The 11,915-nt window shown below is 33.4% G+C and overlaps 1 protein-coding gene across 1 annotated transcript; it reads left to right on the forward strand.

Annotated features, from left to right (window-relative positions):
• LOC104751913 (transcription factor bHLH18) lies at positions 3,900–6,499 on the forward strand. Its single transcript, XM_010473969.2, has 4 exons — positions 3,900–3,947; positions 4,068–4,568; positions 4,851–5,228; positions 6,268–6,499. The coding sequence occupies exons 1-4, from the start codon at positions 3,900–3,902 to the stop codon at positions 6,340–6,342; spliced, it is 1,002 nt and encodes a 333-aa protein (XP_010472271.1). The 3' UTR covers positions 6,343–6,499.

Raw genomic sequence — 11,915 nt, forward strand, 5'->3', positions numbered from 1 at the left:
TTTTTTTTTGTTTACACTAAATTGGGTAATTTTGATCTTATGTACTCTAATTGACATGCCTACTAATTATTTAATATATATTTTTGTGATATAATGACGATTTTGCCTAAAATTAAAGGACACTTCACAGACAAATCGTGCAATACCACAAAAAAATTATACGTTATCTTAGACTGATCAAAGTACATACATTGAGAATTTGGGACTGTATAAAATTTGTATCATTCTCATAACAAGACGCTGTGCAAGCATGGTAGCACATTTTGAGTATATTATTATCATAAGCATCTTATTCCTATCACGTCATTTGAAATGGAATGCTCATGATGAAGCTCCAACAGTTGAAGTCTCTTCCACCGATAAATAACCTAATAACCACCAGCTCAAGTAATTTAAGTCGCAAAGAACACACCCATAAATAATCCAACTGAAAACCTCCTTCAAAGTGGACTTAAAGGAACTTCACTGTTGCTCATGGTTTCAACATATCGATGCCTTAACACAACATTCACAACACAACAATCTTTGTGCCTGAATGATCGAGTCTTTGTTCTTCTTAATATCCGATAATCTTTTGTTTAATAATATTTCAAGGCATTAATCAAAGCAAACTCGCGAGCAAATTATAGTGCAAGGAAAAAAAAAAAAGATATCTGTTGGTTTGTTTGAGGCTAATTAAAAATAAAAATAAGCAAGCGGGAACAGAACAGACCCGCAGGCTTTTTAAGTTTGTTTTCGGTGGGAGCACCTTAGCAGCCAACAAGAGAAGTTAACTCATCTACCTCTGCTTTGACTTCTCTTATTATGAGTTCTTCTTTGTACTCTTTAAACGTATCTCTGAATAAAGTCACTTTTGCGAAAATCTTGTTATGTTGTTGCACAAATTTAATTATTTAAGTTATACTTTGTTTACTAAATAAATGTGAATGTTCTAAGTGATAATACAATAAAGAATGTAAAATAAGAAATAATGGAAAGTGTTAAATTTTGTCTATACTAGTGATAAATTAAGATGGTAGAAAAAAACAGATCTGGCAACACTTTATTTGTTGTATCTTTCGAAAAACTCTGTAAGGTTTGGAGTTTACAAAGAACAAGAGGTTCCCAAGAAATGATGGTAAGAGTTGTGGTGCACAACAACATGAAGCTTTCTCGAGATGGATTACTGATATTGGGAACGGAAAGATAAATAAGCTTAATCATGGCGAGATAGAGATAGAAATCCCTCATGATTTATTAAAGCAATCATACATAAAGTTTTAGAAATTTTCCAAATCAATAATTGAAGAACACATGCTTATGTTTAGATTTCAAATCCATCAAAATGTAAGAATCAATTAACACTTTTAAAGTTTTTTTTAATCTTGTTCCTCTTTAGAATACGTTATCCTCTAAAAACACTAATCGAGAATCTGAGTTATTAAACATAGTCCATCCCCGTATCTTCTTTTCTTGTTCTTAAAGTATCAAATTATCGAGACTAATTTGACATAAGTTAGGTCAAGAGCTGAGAATTATGATGAAACAGTACGATCAAATCCAAAGTAAATCCAGCGATAATAGGGCATCTTGGTCTAAAATCTATCAACCAACACATAGTGACAAGCAAAGAGAGTTGCATAATACTGATGATAAACTAATCATATTCCCTTAAAACGTAACAAATGAAAGAAGCTTATAATAAGAATATCTTTGTCTACTGCTATTTGTTCTTTTTCGTTGCCAATTTTAGTGTTTGACCTTTACAAATTACTCCCATAGGCCATAACAAAGAATTATTGACACCTTTAAAGAAATAGATTTCCGAATCTAGAAAATATTTATCTAATGATCTGTATTTAAAACTAAACGCTTGATTTTCACTTTTTGTGGTAAACTAGAAAATTTTGAGTTTTTTTGGATCAACTTTTGTTATCCCTTTTATTAAAAACGTGACAACTAAAAATTTCGCATTATCCGAAAGATTTTATAATTGCTTAGTTTTTTCTTTCCACATTTTTTTCCGTTGGATCCAATCCTAACTCTTGAATGGTATATATGTATTTTTTTTTAATAAATATATATTATTTATCATGTGCAAAATTATATTCGAACCAAGATAATAGTGTTTTCTATTAACAAACCAACTATATGTTAATAATATTAATCATGCACCAATAGCCATTAATAAAAGAGTAACACAACGTACATGTTACTTTCTATAAAAATTATATGAGAATTACGAATTACAATCATTTTTTCTTCTCACGTTACACCGGAGATACGGATCTATCAAACTATTTTCATAATAGAGATTTTTGATCTTGAACAATGGAAAAATTCACCCTAATCATGTGCATATATTATATAGATAATGAATGATTTCAAGATGCTTCTATCATGGGGCAAGGTAATATATAGAAGAAAGATTAACTGTCCTCTTCCCTGTCATTTTTATCAAAAAATATTATTTATTACATTAACCCACGTGCTTTTTATTTTTATCAAAAATATTATTTATGTGTTTTTTTTTCTTAACCTAGAATACCGCGGTTGCACAAGACTCTAGACCCTCAAAATGAGTCAGATGTGTCTCTCTCTAGGTGACTATTTACATTTTGCAAAGCAAAGAGTATAATCTAACAATTAGTTTCAGTGTGTATAACTCATTGCAAATGCTGTACCAATGGCATAACCAATTTATAGTCCAATACAATATAAAATAGAATAAAATCAACGGAAGATCTTAAGTTGGTTCCATACTTAACGTTGAACAACATAGAAAAAGGTAATGAACGGAAATATATATTTTCTATGTATATGAAACAATAATTGAACCCACCATATATTGTGGATGAGTGCAAATTCTTTGTTTATTTCTGATAATTATTTACTAGTTAGCGATCGTTCTTTCAAAATGAATCAAGAATTTATTTGTTTGATACATTCTTGTTGGCAATATATTTGGAAGACTAAGAAGATGCTATTTTTAAGTCATCTTGAAGATTTCGTTATCTTTTCTCAACCCTACACACATATTAATAATATTCTAATTAAAAAGAGAATATTATCGTATCATAATGGGAGATGGATTAATTATAAAGTACTGTAGTTGATTAAAATTTTAATTTAAGGAATTAATATTACAAAAAGAAATTTGGTCTCTTGTTTGATAAAAATTGGTTACCTCTTGAAATATATTTACCCAAGTTGTGTATTTGGGAAGTTAGGTTTAGACGTATTTATATATTATATTGGTACCATTAATATATGCGCATCGTATTAGTTTGGATGACATAAATGTAAATAATTTACTGATTGAATATTAATTAATTTTATTTAAAGTACAATTCTCAAATCGTTATGCGTCATTGCAACATTGACCACTTTTTCTCAGTTCACATTAGCCCCTGTTTGTGTTAATCATGAATGTTATAATATTTCTTAAATCTAAAATTAGCCAAATTTATTCAATATATGTATATCTTGTATTTTGATCTTAATAATACCATACAATTTAGTAATAGATACACATTTGGCATCAAGATCTTTGAGATCAGTATTATCAGTATCAATCTATTTTTAATATATATAATTAATAAATAATATCACTAAACAATATCTAATTGAATTTGGTTGCCTTTCACACGTACACATAAACTCCAGAGTGTATATTTGTATGTATATATAAAATGACTTGTTTAGCCATTACCCGAGTCCAAAGCCCAAACTCTCTCTCTCTCTCTCTCTCTCTAGAAGGTAAGCTTCAACATTTGACTGTTCAAGTTTCTTCAATTTCTTGGTTTTTGTTTTAAAGTTTTGGAATTCAAGAAATACTATGGTTTCCATAGTTTCATCTTCTTGGTTAATAGTTTCTTTATATGATTACCAATGTTCAGATTTTTGATTAAGAAGCAATCATGGCCACAACGAAGAACGTATTCTCTACCAGATGGACCTCCGAATTGGTATATTTCTATACAAACATACATACAATTTTATATATATGTGCCTTTTACTTCCTCATATATTTTTTTTGTACGCATATATCATGTTCCTTTCCCTATCAATTTGCTTTTCCTATATAGGATATAGAAGAGTATAGTATCATCCACCAATACCACATGAATTCACTCGCTGGAGATGTTCCACAGTCTTTCTCATCTCTTGATGATACCACCACCTGTTTTAACTTTGATGCTTCTTGTAATAATGATTTGGTCGAAGAGATACCTTCAAAGATCCTCAAGACCACTCACATATCACCAAAGATACATCCTTTTCCTTCTTCCATTAATACTCCTCCTTCAAAGCATCAGCCCTCTTCCAGGATTCTTTCTTTCGAAAAGACTGGTTTGAAGGTTATGGATCACAACTCCCCAAACTTAATATTTAGTCCCAAGGAAGAAGAAATTGAATTACAAGACCAAAGGAAATCCAAGCTGATAATAAGAGGGACAAAAAGAGCTCAAACCTTGACTCGTAGCCAATCAAATGCTCAAGATCACATCCTCGCAGAGAGGAAACGTAGAGAGAAGCTTACTCAAAGATTTGTAGCTCTTTCCGCCCTAGTTCCTGGCCTAAAGAAGGTACATATATATAAAGAAATATCCTTTTCTTCTTCTAGTTTTATAACGAGGCTCAAATTAGTTTATCAAATGATAATAGTCTTTTCTTAAATCATCTTATTTTGCGAGGCAAGAAACCAAATTTTATGAAAAGTTTATTTGAGTTTTGACTTGGGATCTCTCGGTTATGAGACTAAATTACTTGATCCGTATACTGACTTTGTGAAACTAAAAATAATTCTAAAAATCGTCTATATAATGGTTACATGCTATATATTGACATGTGCATGTATGTGTTTATAGATGGACAAGGCTTCAGTGTTGGGAGATGCAATAAAGCATATTAAGTACCTCCAAGAGAAAGTGAAAGAGTATGAGGAACAAAAGCAGGAAAGAACAATGGAATCAATGGTTCTTGTAAAGAAGTCTCAGCTGGTTTTAGATGAAAATCATCAATCATCATCATCTTCCTCAGATGGAAATCGTGGTTGCTCGAGCTCGAATCTTCCAGAGATAGAAGTTAGGGTTTCGGGAAAAGACGTTCTTATTAAGATTCTATGCGAGAAGCAAAAGGGTAATCTGATCAAGATTATGGGGGAGATTGAGAAGCTTGGTTTGCTTATCACCAACAGCAATGTCTTACCCTTTGGACCCACTTTTGACATCTCTATAATTGCTCAGGTAAATATATTCTCATACAAACTAGAGTAGGGCGTTTAAGTTTCATAGTATCTTAATACGAGCTGACTTTATTATGGTAGAAGACCGGAAGCATGTTTTAGAATTACTATGACTTTCGACTTAGATATATCTATTACTCGAAATTAAAAATCTAATTATGTTATGTTTATTATCTTGCAGAAGAATAGCAATTTCGATATGAAAATCGAGGNAAGAAATATCCTTTTCTTCTTCTAGTTTTATAACGAGGCTCAAATTAGTTTATCAAATGATAATAGTCTTTTCTTAAATCATCTTATTTTGCGAGGCAAGAAACCAAATTTTATGAAAAGTTTATTTGAGTTTTGACTTGGGATCTCTCGGTTATGAGACTAAATTACTTGATCCGTATACTGACTTTGTGAAACTAAAAATAATTCTAAAAATCGTCTATATAATGGTTACATGCTATATATTGACATGTGCATGTATGTGTTTATAGATGGACAAGGCTTCAGTGTTGGGAGATGCAATAAAGCATATTAAGTACCTCCAAGAGAAAGTGAAAGAGTATGAGGAACAAAAGCAGGAAAGAACAATGGAATCAATGGTTCTTGTAAAGAAGTCTCAGCTGGTTTTAGATGAAAATCATCAATCATCATCATCTTCCTCAGATGGAAATCGTGGTTGCTCGAGCTCGAATCTTCCAGAGATAGAAGTTAGGGTTTCGGGAAAAGACGTTCTTATTAAGATTCTATGCGAGAAGCAAAAGGGTAATCTGATCAAGATTATGGGGGAGATTGAGAAGCTTGGTTTGCTTATCACCAACAGCAATGTCTTACCCTTTGGACCCACTTTTGACATCTCTATAATTGCTCAGGTAAATATATTCTCATACAAACTAGAGTAGGGCGTTTAAGTTTCATAGTATCTTAATACGAGCTGACTTTATTATGGTAGAAGACCGGAAGCATGTTTTAGAATTACTATGACTTTCGACTTAGATATATCTATTACTCGAAATTAAAAATCTAATTATGTTATGTTTATTATCTTGCAGAAGAATAGCAATTTCGATATGAAAATCGAGGATGTTGTGAAGAACTTGAGTTGTGGCTTATCAAAGCTCACGTAACTGGTTTCAAGTTACATACATGTTCACATTAATCATCAATTTCTCTGACCGTCACCGAAGAATCCAAAATCGGTTTTTCCATGAAAATGGTTTTTTAGTAAATAAATTTTCTGTATAGAGAGATTCTTTAAGTCATTAAAAGATCCTTGTTCTTGTGTTTAAGTGTGTGCTTTAAGATGCATACCATCAATGTTTAGTACCTCTTAAATACTCTCTGGTTTCATTCGGTGCGATTTTTTTTCGCAGTTGTTGGATTATATTTCCCCTGCGATGTAAAGCATTTCGTTAGTTTAATAAACGTACGGTATGTTTCGTAATAGATTTGATCAGTTTTTTGTTATTTTCTGTCATTACGACATTTTGCTGTAAAATGGTTTAGTAATTTACGGTAACGTTTGCCTTTCAAACCCACCCAAATTAACCATCTTTATATAATTAAGGCTACGTACATGCATGGCCTACAAGCTACAACCAGTAATTCATAATTCATATTTGATATATTATATAGTTAGAATGAGAACATAATATATCAAATATAATGTTAGTTTTGTAGGCCATGTAAGTCATATTGATATGCCACATTTTAAGAGTTATGTCTAAAACAGACATTTTTGAGTTTGACACACATTTTATATTGTACATATTTCATCAATATGGTTTTTTCTTTGCAATTTATGTTTTTCACTTATACTAATTACCTTTTTCTAAACATTTTTAATGCAATTTTTCATATTAGTTTTAAATATGAGAAATTCACACATTGTCAGAATGTACATTTTTTTTGAACGAAAAGTCAGAATGTACATATTATACATATATCTAGCTTTCTTGAAAGTTTAGCAATTGGATCAAGAAAAAACTAGAACCATAATAAACCTCATTTAAATCAACTAGACCTCAACTTTATAAGTACTTTCAGTTTTCAACTCCACATGATTTAATTCACATCTTAAGGAAAAAAAGTGATAAGCAAAGCTGCAAAAGTAATAGCTAAGTGGGAAATTCCTTAAAAACAGGCGAGTAAAGACAATAGCATATATATATGGGTTATTAAATTGATTTGAAAACGTGGGGTTTTTCCTATTTTATTGGAAACCATTTCAAGGAGGTCAAACAAATGAGAAAATCAAAAAATTTCTATACGGAGTTTGGGTTTGTCTTCGTCGGGTCCAAAAGTCCAACCAAAATGCTTTAACTAAGGTCACCTTAAGGTTCCCTTTCTGGACCATATAACTGTCCTGAATACTGGTAAGAGGAAGGTTACTTGATCATATCACAAAAATTTCTCTTCTTTTTTGATGTAATTATTCAAATGCCGGAACTTGCTCATTTCGTTTGAGGGCGTACTTCACCTTATGAGTTCAAGTCATGTCAAGAAGAAGAAGAGACAAAGAAGAATATGGTGATAATAGTATTAGCTAGATAAGAAGAGTAATGATTGTACTACAATTTACAATTGGTATGAAAAAATTATATAACTTGAGTTTGGGGTTTGACGGAAAATATTTGACGAGATATAAAATATAATAAGTACGTATGTCCTTTAAGAATTCTGTTTTCTTGTCTCCTCTTAAAAAAAACAATATAAAAAACTAAAAGTATATTGAATTCATTAACAATTTTCATACCTAAAATGTAAAATTTTAATAATATATAAATGGTTAGTTCCCACTTCCCCCACCTATGGGAATTATTTCGAGGGAAGAAGACAAAATTGAAGGCCCCTTATCAGAGTTTTGATTAGGACGACAATAATACAATGGTAGGAAATAGCGTATTAATGATGATAACTACATACGTAATACCTAATGAAAAGAGAGTGTGAGAGTAAAGAGATAGGTCAGCTTGGTTTATGATAATTTCGGCGGCATATCCCGTCCACACCGCACCACCAACCGTAAGGTCTGTAACCATCGATAAACATTATTTGTCTCACTTTATATCATAGAAAAAAAAAACTTAATTTATATTATCTAGATTTCGTATCCAAAATTTTCTTACAAAATCTCCATTTTTATATACCTCTTGACCCTTTTAAAAGATAACTGTTATGACTTCATTTCAAGAGGTACGTATCAAATCTTTGATTATCAAATACATCAAGCCGATAGACATGTCCACACATTAACATATAATGGCATATGCCACATATTATTCCACAGTTTAGAAGCTTCCAAACAAATAGATAATTAATTATTAGACGATTGATGCAAAATAAATTCCAACGTTGGGACGACTTTTCAAAGACCGTTTATTATATTGCGGTTTAAGTGGTAATCCTTGGTGAAATTAAACTTCTTATAATACGTTTTTACATACACCGGCCATCGAGTTTGTAAAATGTATATAATATTATACGAGGAACTTTGCATATTAATGTTTGTGGGTAGAACCGGCCATAAGGCCAAGCAGAAAAAGCATGGATTTGCTACGGCCGTACAATATATTTAAGCAATTCTAGTGGTTCAACATTAAAACATATATAAAAAAAATGTTTAATTGAAAAATAAATTTGACATCTCCCTAGATAGACCAATTTATAAAGTTTGCAATGGTAGAATCAATCGTAAATCTAACGGATCTAATGATTAAGGTTTCAAGAATTTAGAGTAGAACATGGAGAGCATTGTGGTTGACTGATTGCTGGGGTACACTTAATAAGACGAAGTTTGTGCATAGTGATATAGTATTAAATTCCGTTGTATAGGAGAAATGAAAAGTGTTAAATGAGAGTGAGAACAAAAGGAAGATGTAACCCAAATTTTTAGTAATGTAATTTTTTGTTAAAACTAAATTTAACGAGCGTACACGTAAACTAATTAACATTAAATCAAGATCAAGTTAACTGGTCAACCCATGTATCATAATATGTTATGTCGTACTATGTTATCATGTTCATATAAGTCCATTCATGAAACGATTTGTATTTAAGTGGCCATGGTCCAAAACCGTTGCAGGTTTATTCTACAATTTTGGGCCGGAGTGTTTGTGCATGCAACACCATATAAACCTGAATCGGCCTTTTCTTACCGCAGTTAAGACTAAATACAACCAGTTTGTTAGGGAGTTAGGGTCATTTATAAGTCTCGGGTCTTTATTGGGACCATATTGAGTTTTGAAACAGTTCTAGTCACAAAACAGTGTGCGACAATTAACATACACAAATTGTTTTAAATTATTTTATCGATGTCGACATCCACATGGCATCATAACTTCTTCTGCAACATATCCCTCGGTTCCATATCCACCATTGATTTATATAATTACAAAATAATTGAGTCCAGATATATATGTTCATGCATTTTCAATATCAGTTGAGAAAAACAACTGATTTGAAATAACTGGCAAATCCAATTATGGCAAAGGGTCATCTTCGGATACGTAGTAGACGCTTCTCTGCTGACTTAGTAAGATACGGTCTAACTTCTCATTGATGTTCTTGAGGTTTTTCTTGTACTTCTCCTTAGACCCAGCGTCGCCGTGAACTGTGCGGTCATAATCTTTATTGTAGTTGTCGTCAGACTGGGCGAGATTCTCATCCAGTTGCCATCATTCATCAACGTCTTTGTTTAAGAAATTACCGTTAGAAGCAGTGTCAAGCAGCATATGGATCTTTGGTAGTACACCACGGTAGAGAGTGCTCAACAGTGACTCGTTGCTGAAACCATGGTGTGGACACTGGCTGTGGTAACCCTTGAAACGCTCCTAGGCTTCACAGAATGATTCTGAGCTCTTCTGAGTGAAGGTAGAAATCTCATTCCTGAGACGTGCTGTTCTGGTGTTGGAGAAGAACTTGGCCAAGAATGCTTTCTTGCAACCATCCCAGGTGGTGATTGATCCCTTGGGAAGGTTTTTTCCCATTGATGAGCTTTGTCTCCCAGGGAGAATGGAAAGAGGCGCAACTTGTAATCATCCTCACTCACGCCGTTGATCTTGGTGAGACTGCACAGACGGTCAAACTCGTCCAAGTGGTCGAGTGGATCCTCCATAGGCAACCCGTGAAACTTGTTTCCTTGAATCATGGAGATCAGACCACTCTTGATTTCAAAATTGTTGTTCTGCACGGCGGGAGGGACGATTCCAGCACACTGAGTATGAGTGTTTGGTGCATCCCCAGCACCAATGTTTCGCGGTCCCGGATTTGGTCCATTCGGTTGTTCCATAGTGACTGGTGCGGGATGATCAATGAGATGACGAACTTGTCGTGGTCTTTGTAACCTATTGATGTCGTCGATAGGCGGAAAGAGATTCTGATGTCCTCTTGATCTGGTGTGCATGCAAGGTTGCAATCAACAAGTTCCTGTGATGCAAAACAAACGAGTAGACAACCAAAACAAGTCAGTACTCAGAATGACAAATGTAACAGAACTTAATCTTGCAAAACTTGAAATCTTAAATGTAGCAAAGTAAATCCCAAATGGCAACGACGCCAAATTGATACTAGGATTTTTGTGTCTCCTAGTAGGTTCAATTAACCTTATGTGTTGTAGTACTTAAGGTGTCAATCCAAATGGGATGTTGCTAGTCACTCAAGATGCAATCAAGATTTCACAAGTCAAGCCAATTCAAAGAGAGTGTTTTTGTCTAACAATCCTAGAATGATCAGAATGCAAAACGGAAATGTGTTCTAGGACTAGAAACGAGAATGTATGACAGGAAGCGAAAATGAATGAAAATAGAAAATTTGTCTAAGCATGACAAAATAGCGAGAACAGAAACAGTTTCAGGATGTAATAAAAATCAGAAAGAAAGAAGTCCTAAGGATGGGAGTAATTGATTTCGGTGGAGTATCCTAGTCTACAGAGTGTTTAACATGCCACAAGCGATCTATCCCTAAACAACGAACATCACAACTTAGCTTATCCAATCTCTTGGCAAAAGCTACTCATACTCAACCACTTCCATACCCAGCTCTCGCTAGAGAAACATGGTTGAGCAGGCATGACAAACAAGTTCGTTCATGTCAACAAACATCCTAGACAACTAATCTCTTAGGCTAGGAACGTAAGTCTCTGGCACTAGTTGGTCAGACATTTCATCAGACACCTTTTGGGTGTGGAAATGTCTCGAACCTAGTTCCAATTGATCAGAGAGAAACTAGCATTTCTAACACTAGTTGAGAAGGGAATCATAAAAATCAGAGCTTAAACACTCTACATACTAAGATCCTCTACCTAGTCTATCCTATCCCCAAGAACTCTAGCACTACTCAGATCCGGAAATCATCACCCAAGACACAAATCCAGAAAACATTGAACAAAGCATAATAAGATAGACAAGAATGAGATGAACAATTCTGTAGAAGAAATCAAATGCAAAAACTAAACGGATTAAAAGATATCTGGATACAAAGTCTCAAAACGTTTTAGGTGGCTAGGTAGAACCTTAAGAACAAAACGAAAATGAGATAAAAGATGAGATGAGATGTCCAGCCAAGACTTAACAAAACATATTTATAGTCGTCCAATATGGAAAACCCTAAAACTTAAAACGACAAGATAGAGCGTCGGTTCGGGAATCTCTTAAAGCGTGTGAAACCAAACATGTGCGGTCGAGTCGCGTGTCGTCTCTCC

Source organism: Camelina sativa, chromosome 16 (assembly GCF_000633955.1).
Source record: "Camelina sativa cultivar DH55 chromosome 16, Cs, whole genome shotgun sequence".
Taxonomy (NCBI): domain Eukaryota; kingdom Viridiplantae; phylum Streptophyta; class Magnoliopsida; order Brassicales; family Brassicaceae; genus Camelina; species Camelina sativa.